At 47.7% G+C, this 15,908-nt stretch overlaps 1 protein-coding gene across 1 annotated transcript; it reads left to right on the top strand.

The window, feature by feature from the left end:
- The first annotated feature begins 3,975 nt into the window (after positions 1-3,975).
- LOC101116972 (TNF superfamily member 14) lies at positions 3,976-10,877 on the top strand. The gene is made up of 4 exons (XM_027970667.3): positions 3,976-4,305; positions 7,953-7,989; positions 8,278-8,319; positions 8,949-10,877. Exons 1-4 carry the CDS (start codon positions 4,087-4,089, stop codon positions 9,353-9,355), a joined length of 705 nt encoding a protein of 234 aa, XP_027826468.2. The 5' UTR covers positions 3,976-4,086; the 3' UTR covers positions 9,356-10,877.
- The last annotated feature ends 5,031 nt before the right edge of the window (positions 10,878-15,908 follow it).

Below are 15,908 nucleotides of genomic sequence, written 5' to 3' on the forward strand. Positions count from 1 at the left end.
CCAGACCACCTGACCTGCCTCTTGAGAAACCTATATGCAGGTCAGGAAGCAACAGTTAGAGCTGGACATGGAAAAACAGACTGGTTCCAAATAGGAAAAGGAGTACATCAGGTCTGTATATTGTCACCCTGCTTATTTAACTTCTATGCAGAGTACATCATGGGAAACGCTGGACTGGAAGAAGCACAAGCTGGAATCAAGATTGCCAGGAGAAATATCAATAACCTCACATATGCAGATGACACCACCCTTATGGTAGAAAGTAGAAGAACTAAAGAGCCTCTTGATGAAAGTGAAAGAGGAGAGCGAAGAAGTTGGCTTAAAGCTCAACATTCAGAAAACTAAGATCATGGCATCTGGTCCCATCACTTATGGCAAATAGATGGGGAACAGTGGAAACAGTGGCTGACTTTATTTTGGGGGACTCCAAAATCACTGCAGATGGTGATTGTAGCCATGAAATTAAAAGACGCTTACTCCTGAAAGGAAAGTTGTGACCAACCTAGACAGCATATTAGAAAGCAGAGACATTGCTTTGTTAACAAAGGTCCATCTAGTGAAGGCTATGGTTTTTCCAGTAGTCATGTATCGATGTGAGAGTTGGATTATAAAGAAAGCTGAGCACAGAAGAATTGATGCTTTTAAACGTGGTGTGGGAGAAGACTCTTGAGAGTCCCTTGGACTTCAAGGAGGTCCAACCAGTCCATCCTAAAGGAAATCAGTCCTGGGCGTTCCTTGGAAGGACTGATGTTGAAGCTGAAACTCCAATACTTTGGCCACCCGATATGAAGGGTCGAATCTTTGGAAATGCCCTGATGCTGGGAAAGATGGAGGGCAAGAGGAGAAGGGGATGACAGAGGATGACATGGTTGGATGGCATCACGGACTGCATGGAGATGAGTTTGAGTAGACTCTGGGAGTTGGTGATAGACAGGGGAGCCTGGCGTGCTGTGATCCATGGGGTCGCAAAGAGTCAGACATGACTGAGCGACTGAACTGAACTGAGAATTGGACCATAAAGAAGGAAGAGTACCAAAGAACTGATGCTTTCAAATTGTTGTGCTGGAGAAGACTCTTGAGAGTCCCTTGGATAGCAAGGAGATCACACCAGTCAATCCTAAAGGAAATCAACCCTGAATATTCATTGGAAGGACTGATGGTGATTTGAAGCTCCAATACTTTGGCCACCTGATATGAAGGGTTGACTCCTGGAAACTCCCTGATGCTGGGAAAGATGGAGGGCAAGAGGAGAAGTGGGTAACAGAGGATGAGATGGTTGGATGGCATCACTGGCTCAACAGACATGAGTTTGGGTAAACTCTGGGAGTTGGTGATAGACAGGGAGGCCTGGTGTCCTGTGGTTCATGGGGTGGCAAAGAGTCAGACATGACTGAGAAACTGGACCATGGGGTCACAAAGAATCAGACGCAACTTAGTGGCTGAACGACAACACAAACATGGAAGAGATGAGAGCTGACTTAAGTGTTTAAAAGCTGGTGCCAGGGGATTTCCCTGGAGGTCCAGTGGTTCAGACTTCACGTTTGCACTGCAAGGGGCATGGGTTCAATCCCTGGTTGGGGTGCTAGGATCCCACATGCCCCATAGTGTGACCAAAAAATTAAACTATAATTCTTTTTAAGGCTGGTGCCAGCAGTTCCTGTCCTAGGTATATACCCAAAAGAATTATGACCTGGAACCCAAACACATGCAGACACATGCTCGTAGCAGCATTTTTCAAAATAACAAAAAGGTGGAAATAATGTAAATATCCATTAATGGGTGAATGGGTAAGCAAAATATAGTTCATCTACAGACTGGAATATTACTCAGCCTTAACAAGGAGTGAAGCACTGAACACACACTGCAGTGTGAATGAATTTTGGAAACATTATCCTCAGTGAAAGAAGCCAAACACAGAAGACCACGTAGTGTGTGTTTCTTTTTTTTTTTTTGAAATGTCCAACACAGGTCAATCCATAGAGCAGGAAAGTGGACTCATAGTTGCCAGGGTCTGGGGATGGGGGAGTTTGGGAATGACTTCTTGATGGTTATAAGGTTTACCTTTGAGACACTGAAATGCTTTTGAACTAGCTAGTGTTGTACAACACTGTAAATGTACTAAATAGCACTTGAGTTACTTGCTTTAAAATGATTCATTTTGGGACTTCCCTGGTGGTCCAGTGGTTGAGAATCTGCCTTCCATTGCAGGGGACACAGGTTCAATCCCTGGTCAGGAAACTAAGGCCTCAGGGCAGCTAAGCCCTCAAGCAGCAACTAGAGAGCCCTGTGCACAATTACTGAGCCCAAGAGCCGCAGCTAGAGAAGCCACAGGGAGCACCCAGCAAGGTCAAAAAAAAAAATTTAATATAAATAAACAGTTCATTTTATGTTGTGTGAATTTACAACAATAAAATAAAAAAAGAAACAAATAAGCAAGGCCATACTAGCTTGAAGGTTGAGAATGAATCATAAGATGGCACGAGGTACAGCAGTGTATCCAGATGGGAAGCTACTGTACCAGTCCAAGCAAAAACTGATGGGTCCCTTAGTGTTTTAGTCTGCTGGGGCTGCTATAACAAGCTACCCTAGACTGAGTGGCTTAAACAACAGACATCTATTTCTCACAGTTCTAGAGGCTGGAAGTCTGAGACCAGGGTGCCTGCATGGCTGAGTTCCAAAGCAAGCCCTCTTCCTGGCCTGCCCTCCATCCCTCTCTGTCCCCACACAGCAGAGAGGGAGACAGAGCAAATCTCTTACAACTCCCCTTATAAAGGCACTAATCCCGTTCAGGAGGGCTCCAACTTTGTGCCCTAGCCTTTCCCCAAGGCTCCACCTCTAAGTACTATCACGTTGGAGGTATTCACATATCAATGTAGGGGCTGGGGAACAAAGAGTCTATAGCACTTAGGATGGTAGCAGTGGGTATGGAAATGGGTGGCTGGATTTGGGATCTGGTTCAGAGGTTGAATCCATAGGGCTTGCTGAGGGTGGAACGTCATGACAGGATGGAGGAGAGGTCCAGGAGGACTCCCAGGACTTGGCTTTAGTCAGCTGAGTGGACAGTAGCTCCACCCTCTGACTGTGAGTTTCAGTGGGACTTCACTGGTGGTCCACTGGCTAAGACTCCACTCTGAATGCAGGGGGCCTGGGTTTGATCCCTGGACAGGGAACTAGATCCCACATGCTGCAACTAAGAGGTCGCATGCCACAACTAAAGATCCCGAATGCCGCAACGAAGATCAAAGAGCCCACATGCTTCAACTAAGACCCAGCACAGCCAAATAAATAAATAAATACTTAAAAACAAACCACACACACACACACAAACTTGCATGCGTGCACACAGGAGTGTGTACAGACACACAAGCACTCAAGCACGGGCATGCACATGCACCCGCACACATCTGCATGCATCCACTACACACATAGGTGCACACTTGCAGCTACACACACGCATCCACACACTCGTGCACACACATAATCACACCCACGCACAGGGACACACACAAACCACTCTTTGTGGGCATTTCCCATCGCTGTATTACCATTTCAAGCACTCTATAGTATTTTCTTACTACGCTGGTCTTTCTCACTCCACTAGAATAGGAGTGCTTTAAGACCACGGACATCTGTCTCTCTTGCTGTGCCCCCAAACCTAGAACAGTACTTGGGACATAGGAGGTGCTTAGCAAACATTTGGTGACCAAGTGAATGATGCCGAGGTGCTCAGCAAACCCTTGGCAACCCTGTGGTTGATGCCATCAGAAGGGAAAGCTGGGGCTTTTTGTCTCCCATCCCCACCTGAGTCACGTCTCCAGATGCCTCTGAAAAGTGTGAGAGGCTCTGAGTGTGAGTGAGATGGGGCCAGCCTGGGGCTGGGGAGAAGACAGGAAGGAGAGGAGGGCATGTGGGGGAAGGGGAGGGGCCGAGCCCCAGCTCTAAACGCAGCCCCAGGACCCACGAGTGCCTGCTGGCAGTGTGAGAAGCCCAGGCGTGTTGGGCAATCGTGGTTTCCTCCCTCCTGGCCTGAAGGATTCACCCAGGCCAGCCAGACCCAAAGCATCTTGGGGCCTCGTCCACTCAGGCATGGAAGAGACAGTTGCAAGGCCCTCAGTGTTCGCGGTGGATGGACAGACAGACATCCCATTCAGGAGGCTGGGGCACAGCCGCAGGAGACAGCCCTGCAGTGCTGCCCAGCTGGGACTGGGCCTCGTGCTGCTGTTGTTGGTGGCCGGACTGGCTGTCCAGGGCTGGTTCCTGCTGCAGCTGCACTGGCGCCTAGAGGCGGTTAGCAGCCCCCTGCAGGTAAGCACCACTGGGGTGGGGTGGGGATCTCCAAGCCAATGTCACTGAGCATCTGTACGTGTGTGTGCAAAGATGGAGGACAGACTAAGAACAGTCCCAGGCAAGCTAATTCACCTCTGGAACCTCAGTTTCCTCATCCATGAAATGGGCATGATAATAAGAGTCTCCATAGGGAATAAAACAGAATATTGTGTGTGTGGCACAGGCAAAGTGAAGTGAAGTCGCTCAGTCATGTCCGACTCTGAGACCCCACGAACTGTAGCCTACCAGGTTCCTCATCCATGGGATTTTCCAGGCAAGAATACTGGAGTGGGTTGCCATTTCCTTCTCCAGGGATTGAACCCAGGTCTCCCGCATTGTAGGCAGACACTTTACCATCTGAGCCACCAAGGAAGCCATTCAATAAATGGGAACTGACTTTTTTTAAAATTGAGATATAATTGACATAGCATATTGTGTAAGTTTAAGGTGTACAGCATATTGATTTGTATATAAATACTGCAATGGCATCACATAATTATAATTTCTTCTTGCTGGGAGCCAGCGTGAGGAACTCCGCCCATAGAAAAGGTCATGAGGAAGGAGGCTTGGCATACACAAAGGTGTGATCAAGCCTCAGGAAACCCCCTGTTCCCGAGCATCTAACCCCAAAACCAGAGTCTGTTTTATGCTCTCACCCACGCCTCTGACTTTACGGGGGGCTCTCCCCCATAACCGTTTCTCTCAGAGAAGGAGTAAACGCGCAGCTCCAAGGCAATAAAAATTCCTGGGCGTGACAAGAGTGTTTCAGCTTACAGACTCCTCTGAAGGTTATCTAGCCCACCTGTATAGGTTCGTCCGGCCACGTGTGATTGTTTACAGCCTCCCAATCTGAGAGGCACGAGATGTTTTAGACTTACTAAAGGCAAATTGTTTTGGGGAATTAGAAATTATTAGTATAGTGGGTTGGTTAAGAATTATATTGGTGAAGGGTTTTTCATTTGTTGTGTCAATAATTGCTGCTAATTCCCTGCTCTGGGTGGGACAAGGATGTCTCAGGTCAAACCTCTCTGCTGACAGACTAGCTTGTTTGACAGGATTATCCATACTCCTGCCACATGATTGTTTACTACCTCTTAACCATAAACAGCACAGAGAGTTTTGGAGTATTTTGAGAGTCTTAATTAGCATAGGGCTTTTTCTTCTTGTTGAGTCAATGATTGCCGCCAGGCCTCCATATACTTAGGCACCTGGGAATGTATTAATCAATGTATTTGGAATATAGAAAAGGAAATATAGTAGTTTTTAAGGTTAGCAATACTAGACTTTTGGAGTTAATGAATTTTTCTCTTTTGTAATAGATCACTGTACTTTGTTATAAATCACTGTGTCCTTGTTATGTAAAAATGTTACTTTATCACTATCTTAAGACTAAACAGATCTTAAGGGGAGCATTGGTGAAAGGATTTTCATTTGTTGGGTTGATGTTTGCTGCTAAATCTCCATATTCCCTGCCCTTATAATGAATATAACTAGCATATAGGAGAAATAAATATTAACCTTTAAACATATAGGAGAAATAAGTATTAACCTTTAAGAGTAATCATGTTAACCTTGGGTTAAATAAATTCCTTTCTTGATTGTAACTCACTACACCCTCACCCTATAGGAATGCAACTTTATTTGGAGGGTGGTGCCTGGTTTAAGAAAAAACACACTTGGAAAAAAATAAGTTTTTTGGTTATCAGAAAGAAAGGATCATAAAATGTCAGCAGGTCTCACTCATGGCCAGAAGATGATGTACCTTTTTTATACATTTATGTGAAGCACCTGATTTTGATAAAGGTCAGGACTGCTGACTCCTGCGTGACACTGTATTCATCCCTATGTGTAACAAAAGGTATATAAGCAAACCCAAAAATAAAGAAATCGGATCAGTTTCCGGAAAGACTGATTCCCCCATGTCGCTTCTTTCTTGCTCCTGTTTTTCTGGCTGAATTCCCATCTGGAGCATGGATGCTATTCCACGTAATCCAAGTTATTCAGCCTCTTTTTCTCCACTAATCTTCCTACTACACTATCCATTTCTAATCTCTCTAGATCTGTGATTAAATATGTATTTTTCCAAAGACGCCGACTCCATCCCCACCTTCGAATTCCCTGGATCCACCGGGGCTGGACCCCAGCACTTCTAGTGATGGGAACTAACGAAACCTAGGTGTTTAGGAGCAGACTTCTGAGCCGGCTCAGTGATAAAGAATCCACCTGCCAGCGCAAGAGACACAGGACATTCAGTTTTGATCCCTGCGTTGGGAGGATCCCTTGGAGGAGGCAATGGCAACCCACTCCAGTATTCTCGCCTGGAGAATCCCATGGACAGAGGAGCCTGGTGGGCTGCAGTCCATGGGGTTGCAAAGAGTCAGACACAACTGAAGCAACTAGGCACACATACCTCTAGGAAGCTTAATGTTTTATAAAACAGTTGTGTTGTCTGTATCCCCCAGAACCGCCATCCTGACATGGCTAGTTGTTTGTTTAAAATATTTATCTGATTCCTCAGTTTGACCACTTTTAAAAATATTTTAATTTAAAAAAAATTTTTTTGGCCATGTTGCACAGCAGTGGGGTCAGACCTTCGCCCTTAAATTGGAAGTTCAGAGTCTTAACCACTGGACCACCGTGGAAGCCCCTGACCTAGCTAGTCATTACCAGCAGTACCCTGATCACCACTATCGGGGCTGTCACTAAGCCACTTGTCTCAGTCTGTGAGCATGCCTCTCTGCATCCGTTTCCTATGACCGCGGATGTCTCGGCCACACCTGTAGGTCTCTGTGTCCCATGCCCTGCCCATGCAGTCTCGGCCTTTTTTGTTTCCGGGTCCTTTCTCTGCTCATGGCTGGACATGATGGCCACAGGCCCACTTGGACCTGTGCTGCTATCCCATACACGTGTACCAACACAGCCACTTCTCACTCGTCCAAGCCTGTGTATTGATGTTGTGTGTCTTTGTTAATGGGTCTCTGTATGTGCAGACCCAAGTGAATCCATAAACCCTGCACCCATGTATCTGCCTCCATGTGTGTCTTGTCAGTGAGTCCAGGTCTGTGTCCATGTGTCTGTATTCACATGTTTGCATTTATGTACAAGTGTCCAGCCATTCAGATGACTGTGTATCTTCTGTGTGTGTGTGTGCTAAGTCACTTCAGTCCTGTCTGACTCTGTGACCCCATAGATGGAAGCCTGCCAGGCCCTGGAATTCTCCAGGCAAGAATACTGGAGTGGGTTGCCATTTTCTTCTCCAGGGATTGCCATTGCCTTCTCCAGTGGGTTGCCATTTCCTGTTCCAGGGACTGAGCTCCCTAGCACTTATGTAATAAACACTTCTATAGCACTTGCTCTGTGCCAGGCATTGTATTACACTTTTCACATGGGAATTCAAACCAGGCATTTTCCATGTGTCCATTTACAAGAGGGGAAAACTGAGGTCCTGGCTGGTTAAGAGCCTGCTGGGTGGCAGGGAGTAGGGGTGGGGCGTGCAAGTGGCCTTGGAGTCGACGGAGGGTGATGTCTGTGCCCGTGGTCTGTGTGTGCCTCTTGGCCATGGGTCTGAGTGACACCAGGGCATGGGCCCCACAGATATTCACCACAAGGCTGCTCTGTACTTTTAGGACAAAAGTGCAAAACACTGGGAGCAGCTGCTGCAAGGTGAGTCAGGGTCCTGCTTCCTCTGCCCGCCCCCCACAACCCGCGCCCAGGAGGGGACGGTATGGTTCCCATGCTGCCCCCACCCCCTCAGTCCATTGCCCAATGCAATTTGCACAACTGGCCCAAGCCCCACGGAAGCCCCTCCCCCAGGCCGGAGAAGCAGAAGTTTGGGTCATTCCGGAAAGGGTGAGGTTGACACCAGGAGGTGGACTAGGTGACCCCTCTGGAGGCTGGCCCTTTACCCCCCACCACGACCTTCACCTCTGACCTCTGATTCTCTCTCTCCAGAGCAGAAGCCCAAGCAAGACAAACCAGCAGCACACCTCACAGGTGAGGGGCACTCAAGTCCTGGCAGGGGTAAGAGGGTTCAGTGGGTCTTGGGGCAACCAGACAGACCCCCCAGTGGTGGCTGAGTACTCCTTTATTCATTAGTTCTTCAAAGCTGCCCAGAGCACAGACACTGCCTGAGTCCACGAATTTCTAATTTCATTTATTGAATAAACCCTTGTAGGGTGCTTACTTTCTGGCTCACACTGTGATGGGCTTTCCACCTCTTCATTCATTCGATCCTTAGCCAGGACTATTCATCACTCCATTTTCCAGAGAGGGAGACTGAGGCGTACAGAGGTTATAACCTGCTGGGCCATGATGTGTTTTGCTTAAATCCTTAGTTCTGCCACTTAACAATTTCTGACGGTTTGGGCGAATCCATTGCTCTGTGCCTTGGTTTCCCCGCCTGCAAGAAGGGGGTGAAAGCATTAAGATGGAGGATAAGCAAGTTATTTTGCCACTTACTGTGCTCCAGTTCCCCTGCCTGTAAAGTGCGGATGAAGTGAGTGCACACATTTAAAGCCCAGCACAGAGCAAGGTGGCGCTCAGAGAGGGCTGGCGCCTGGCCCGGGGTCCCACTGCGAGCAGGAAACGTGCGCTCACCAGCCCTGCTCTGTCTCCCTCCACAGGGGCCGACTTCAGCCGGACTGGCAAGGAAGGCCCGCTGCGGTGGGAGACGAAACTGGGCCTGGCCTTCTTGAGGGGCCTTAGCTACCGGGATGGGGCCCTGGTGGTCGCCCAGGCCGGCTACTACTACATCTACTCCAAGGTGCAGCTGGGTGGTACGGGCTGCTCCCAGGGATTGACCGGCTGCCTGCCCATCACCCACGGGCTCTACAAGCGCACCGCCAGCTACCCCGAGGAGGTGGAGCTGCTGGTCAACCGGCGGTCGCGGTGCGGGCGAGCAGACGGCTCCCAGGTGTGGTGGGACAGCAGCTTCCTGGGCGGAGTGGTCCACCTGGACGTGGGGGACGAGGTGGTGGTACCTATGCCAGGCGAGTGCGCGATCCAAGCCCACCACAGCACACGCTCCTAATTCGGGGCCTTCATGGTGTGAAGGACATGGTCGGGGCTAATCCAACCTACGTCTCCGACAAGTAAGAGACCTCAGAGGATGCCTCTGGGGGACACCCAAAGTTGACAGGTGGTGAGTTCAGTGAGGACTAGCGAGAATGCAGCTGCCCCAAGAACCAGCAGGCACCTCTGAAGGATCAAAGGAGACTGCAGGCCCTGCCTGGACAACACTGGGGGGTCTGTTAGCCCCCAGGCAGGGGCTAAAGCTGATCTTGATATTCAGGAAGGGGTGAGGGGTGGCTATTTATACTCCCGATTCAGATCTAAGGGACATGGTGATGGTGGTGGTGGTTGGCTAAGACAGGAAATTGTATTTATACTTTTGATTCAGATTAAAGTGGGACATGGGGGTCCGGGGAGTTGCCTGAGAACAGAAAATTTCTTAACACCCTCTACCCTCTCACAAGTGTGGGCGGACTCTGGTGGGGAGGTGGAGAGGATTTATCATCAAGACTCACCCACCTTGGAGAGCCCAGCCCAGCCCAGCCCTACCCATGGTCATAGTCATGACCCAAGTTCCACCCATGGGGCTTGCGGCCACACCACAGCCTGGCCACGAAGCTACCCTCAGAGAAACAGGCGTAGGGACATGCTGGGAGGTGTTCAACAAACAGCTGTCCCAGGAGGGGACACCCATTTCCATGGTGTAAATTTTCCCTCTGTGGTTCGTTTCTGGCTCCCGGTGTATATCATCCACAGGTTGGCTGACACCCAGCACTGCTGTTTCAGCACCCAAGCCAGAGGCTGCTGCACAGGCACTTAGAAGATGTTTCAAGGGAGAAAAAGAAAAAAAGAGAAAGAGAGTGAGAGAAGCAAGGGGGAGAAGGGAGGAAAAATGAAAGACAGGTGGAAAGAAAGAAAAGGTGAAAGAAGAGAAAGATGGTTAGATAAAGACAAAAAAGAAATAAAGGTGGAAAGGAAGGAAGAAAAGGTGAAAGAAAGGTAGAAAAAAGGAAGGGTGAAGGAAAGAAAGATGGATTTATAGAAAAAGAAAGAAAAGGTGGAAATGAAGAGTGAAAGGAAAGAGAAAGAAAAGGTAGCAAAAGTGAGAGAAATCCACTGTCATCGCAGCTGCAGCATCCCAGAGAATCACAAGCTCAGCCACTCCTTGACAACCTTAGACGCATACACACCAAACATCAGATTCCCACACAACCTGGAAGTCCTAGACGGCAGAGCAAACCCTCAGTCACAGACACTGCATTACAACCATGTACCACACAGTCACACACAAGTCATCATCACAGCCCGTCACCCCCACTGGGCCGTACAGTCACACCACGTATGACACATGGGATGCGATGCTTCCATGTCAGACTTCCACATGCTGCATCACAGTCACACCCATCACACATACTCGCAGCCTCACAATGACAAACACACATAGCCAGCCACAGCCAGCCACCTCACATCCTGGGGTGAGGACCAGACTTAGTCTGTAGCCCTTGGACCGCTGGCCTTGGAAATAAATGCTGAACGTCGCAGCTGGTCTGTCTAGTTCTTAAGGGGCAGGTGGCTCATGGAGGCCCAGGGACAGATGGAATGACCCACAGAGGTCACTTTTACAGCTGAGAACTCTGAACCCAGCTGACCCAACTCCATGCAGGAGGTTTAGCAGGGAAGCCAGAGACCTGGTGCCCAGGTGTGCTCTCGCCTCAAATCCACAGTTCCTGAGAAAGCAGAGGCTACACACTTCAGTACCCTTCTTGCCGACATTCAGCACAGACTGGCACTCTACCCAGCCAGCTGGGAGCTTGGGGTAACAGGGCATCCAAGAGTGTGGGGAGGGACAGGTAATGATATGCTTACAGACCTGATGTTTCATGCAAATGAGCATGGACCCAGGAAGCAAGGTTTCCCTGGACCCTAGGATCACAGCTCAGACCCCAGAGAATGACTCACTCTTGTTATTGTTGACACAGTTGCCTGGTAAAGGGGGGAAGGGAACCGGCTTTGCCATCTGATGGTCTTGGGTTCCAAGTCTACTCTGTCATTTCCTGGCCATGTGACACAGGAGCAAACCCCATCACCTCTCCATGCCCAGTTTCCTCATCTGTGAAATACTAGGTAACAAGGATTCTCACCTCCTGGGCTTATTGTAAAGATGAAATCAGATGAGGAGAGACTTTCCTGGTCCAATGGCTAAGACTCTGCAACTCCCAATGCAGGGGGCCCCGATTCAAGCCCTGGTCAGGGAACTAGATCCCACATACTGCAACTGAGAGTTTGAGTGCTGAAACTAAATATCCCTCATGCCACAACTAAGACCCAGTGCAGCCAAATAAATAAATTTTTTTTAAAAAAGAAAGAAACAGTGAATTTTAAAATTAGATGAGGAAAAAAGCCACTTGGTATGGTGCCTGGTATGCAGGAAGAGATCCATAAGTACATGAGTGTCATTTAGAGATATTAAGGAGAGCATCTGTCTGGCATGTCCCCTGCCCCAGACATCTTGTGCAAGTCACATCTTTTAAATTTATTTTTTAAATGAAGGATAATTTCTTTACAGAATTTTGTTGTTTTCTGTCAAACATCAACGTGAATCAGCCACAGGTGGCAAGTCACATCTTCATCTGCACCTCTGGGCAGGAGTTGCTGTTGCCCCCACTTTCCAGATGCAGCGACCAAGGCTCAGATGCCTCCCCCACCCCACTCTGCCCACACCAAGGGCACCCAGCTTCATGCCTCCCTGGCTGGGCTGGTGGGAGGAGAAACAGCCCCAGGGGCCCAGCCTCCACCCATGCTGGAGTTTCCTTTACTCTCTTCGTGGTCTTTCTGTTTCCGTGGCTTTGATGAGAAGGCTGGGGTGTGTGCGTGTGTGTATGAGGGGGACTCATCAAAGTCACCAGCAGCCACCAACATCTGCCTGGGGATGGAACCTCTACAGAGTTTAGCCTCCTAAGATCACCTTTGGGAGGGGCTTTGATTTCAGATAAAGTGCGGGAGCAGGAAGCCCCCAGCCCAGGCCAGTGACCTATTTACAACTTCTTAGAAGCCTATCTACTTGACTTCCGCTAACACCACCGATATCTTTTCCGATTTCACCCTCTCCTCGCCCCAATACTTTCTCAATACCCAAAGTCTCCTGTCTTCACTCAATACAACCCCCGACCCCCAGCCCTGGAACAGAAAACTCTTCTCCTTCTCCCCATCACTTGCCAGGATCCAGAGGTAATAGAAGGAAAAATCATAGCAATTAAATTGCTTCCTACTTTCCTTTGATGACCCTATGCCCCTCCCTGCTGCGTTACTATGGCATACAAACACTGAGATGCATTGTCTCCAAGAAACAGAACCTGCATGACTGGGGAAGAACCTGCATGCCATGTGGCCCAAACAAACAAAAATAAAGTATCAAAACTTCAAAAAAAATTTTTTTCCGATTCTTTTCAGTTATTACATAAGGTGATCTTACGTCTGTAGATGTAAGATCACGTCTAATCACTGAGTGTGTTTTTCAAACAGCACTTAGTAGCCAGTGTTTAAAGGTTATGAAACTTTGCACAGGACAAATCGAGATTTCTTGGCAACTTGGGGGCTGTGACGGCAACCCAGGTTGGATAGCAGCTGCCCTCTGTGGAGTGGACGTCAGCTCACCAGACTCCACTTGCCGGGGTCAAGCCCCAATGGATCCAGGGAATTCGAAGGGTGAACAGCGTAGGCAAGGAAAAAACTTATTTATTTAGAAATATTAAAGGAGATTAGGAAGAAATAGTATAGTGGGTAAATTTAGTGGAGAAAAGAGGCTGAATAACTTGGTTTACATGGAAAACCAATAACGTTCCAAGACAAGGAACTTGCACCATCTATGTTAGGCCACCAGCGTCCTCTTGAATAGTGGGGGGTGCCCCACCTTGGGCTCCCCCTCACGTGGATCTTAAAAGCCGGGACAAGTAAGTAGACATGGCGAGCCTCCACACCCCAGATGGGAATTCAGCCAGAAATTAGAGTAAAGAGGAGACACGGGGAAACCAGTCCAGTGACTGGCCCAACCTCTATTGTCCAGAAAGGCCTTTCATACCTTTTTTTGTACATCAGGATCAATGGGTAATACAGTTATGCAGCGTTAGCAGCCCAGACTCTTATCAAAACCAGGTTTTTCTCTCTTCATATCTAGTTGTATACACAAGTCTTAGGTGATTTACATCATCTTCCGGCCAGAGGGCCAATTAACATTTTATGGCCCTTTTCTGATAAGGGTTTGTTAACCAGAAGACTTATTTGTGTTGTTTTTCACAAAGTCTGGGGCCTCTCTCAGAAAACACTAAATAAAGTTACATTCTTACATCGCAAAGATACAGCAATTTATAACAAGTAAAAGGAGTACAGTAATTTATAACAAAAGTAATTAACTGAAAAGTCTAGTGTTGATAACATCAAAACTACTATATACCTTTTTCTATATCCCAATTACATTGATTAATATCCTCCCAGGTGCCTAAAAGACAAAGAATATGGAGGCCTGGCAGCAATCATTGAGTCAACAGTGAAATCCCATCACCAATATAATTTTTAGCTCTTAGAAAAGGCTCTGTATCTTTAAGATGCTTTAAGCTTTGTGCCTCTCAAGGTTGAGGGGCTGTAACCAATTCACAAGTTGTAAAAAGTCCAGGGGAACCTGTTAGGCAAGTTAGAGAGTTATCAGAGGGGGTTTGAACTGAAACACTCCTTTCAAATGCAGAAGACTGAAGCCCTGAGTTAACTTTTTCCAGAGAGTGTCAGAAGAATATAGTAGAGCAGACAGTAAACAGACTGATTTTGGTTTCGGGGTAGATGCTCAGACAGAGGACCCCTCGAGACCTGACTCAACTTGCCCATCAGGCCTCTCCACATGACCTTGTCATGGGTGGGATTCCTCACGCTGGCTCCCGGCATCCACTCCTCTCCATGGTCTTCCACTTGAAGACTGAGTGTCAGCTGCCTTTCATCATCACGTCTGCACAGCTGGTTTTCTTAAAACAATAATGATCCTTAATTATAGGTCATACTAATGCACGCACCGCATGCCAGGCACTGTGCTAAGTGCACTGCTGTTCTTCACTCGCGAAGTCATTCATGTCTGACTCTTTGTGACCCCATGTGTTGCAGTGCGCCAGGCTTCCCTGTCCTTCACTATGTCCCGGAGTTTGAGCAAACTCATGTCCATTGAGTCGATGACGCTATACAACCATCTAATCCTCTGTTGACCCCTTCTCCTTTTGCCTCCAGTCTTTCCCAGCATCAGAGTCTTCCCCATTGAGTCAGTTCACCACAACTTGAAAGCATCAGTGATTTGGCATTCAGTCTTCTTTAATTCACAGGAACTCACTGAATTCTCACAATGACCCTATTGCGGGGGGTGGTGGTCAATAGTTGTATTGACCTAGTTGACTAATACAACTAGGAGGACTCATGCATCCTAGTTGTATTAGTTCCTGTTGCTGCTTAAGGCCGTACTAAGTTGGTTATCTTACAGTTTTGGAACTCAGAAGTCAGAAATGAGTCTTAAGGGACAAAATCAAGGCTGAGTCCCTTTGCTGTTCACTTGAAACTACCACAACATTGTTAATTGGCTACACCCCAATACAAAACTAAAAGTTAAAAAAAATAAGGAATTAGAAACATTAAAGAAAAAAGAATGAAGGAGGGATCTTGTCTGATTCTTTATTTTTAATGGAAGGATAATTGCTTTATTGTGTTGGTTTCTACCAAACGTCAACATGAATCAGCCATAGATTTACCTATGTCCCTCCCACCGTCTGATTCTTAAGCCACACACGCACATGGTGCCCAGCTTCTTCTGACCCACCCACCGGGTTTATGTCCCTATAGTCTCTCTAAAGTGGTGCATTCTCTGCTACTCCTGAGCCTTGCTCAGGAGGCCGGTATTCAGGCTGGGTTTAGGTACAGGAAACTCTTTGAGGCGCTCTGTGTCTCTGTGGCCCAGAGACACCATTGAGTCATTTCCTCTTCGGGGACCTGCAGTCTCTCTGCAACGGGGAACAGGACTCCAGCCTCTTCTAGGTTATTATTCAATGTCTTTAATGAGCTTTCAATTCTTCGTTGTTGTTCAGTTGCTAAGTCATGTCCGATTCTTTGTGACCCCATGAACTACAGCACATCAGGCTTCTCTGTCCTTCACTCTCTCCCATAGTTTGCTCAAACTCATGTCCATTGAGTTGGTGATGCCTTCCAACCATCTCATCCTCTGTCACTCCCTTCTCTTCCTGCCCTCAATCTTTTCCAGCATCAGGGTATTTTCCAATGAGTCAGCTCTTTGCATTAAATGGCCAAAGTATTGGAGCTTCAGCTTCAGCATCAGTCCTTCCAATGACTATTCAGGGTTGATTTCCTTTAGGATTGACTGGTTTGATCTCTTTGCAGTCCAAGGGATTCTCAAGAGTCTTCTCCAACACCACAGTTTGAAAGCGTCAATTCTTCGGCACTCAGCCTTCTTTATGGTCCAACTCTCACATCTGTACTTGGCTACTGGGAAAACCACAGCTTTGACTTTACGGACCTTTGTTGGCAAAGTG

Source organism: Ovis aries, chromosome 5, assembly GCF_016772045.2.
Source record: "Ovis aries strain OAR_USU_Benz2616 breed Rambouillet chromosome 5, ARS-UI_Ramb_v3.0, whole genome shotgun sequence".
Lineage (NCBI taxonomy): Eukaryota > Metazoa > Chordata > Mammalia > Artiodactyla > Bovidae > Ovis > Ovis aries.

What these genes read in the sequence shown, in the direction of transcription:
- LOC101116972 (XM_027970667.3), top strand. Translation starts at nt 4,087, where the DNA reads ATGGAAGAGACAGTTGCAAGGCCCTCAGTGTTCGCGGTGGATGGACAG. An exon ending in CGGTTAGCAGCCCCCTGCAG is followed by an intron (nt 4,306 to 7,952) that starts GTAAGCACCACT and finishes CTGTACTTTTAG; the next exon opens with GACAAAAGTGCAAAACACTG. An exon ending in ACCAGCAGCACACCTCACAG is followed by an intron (nt 8,320 to 8,948) that starts GTGAGGGGCACT and finishes CTCCCTCCACAG; the next exon opens with GGGCCGACTTCAGCCGGACT.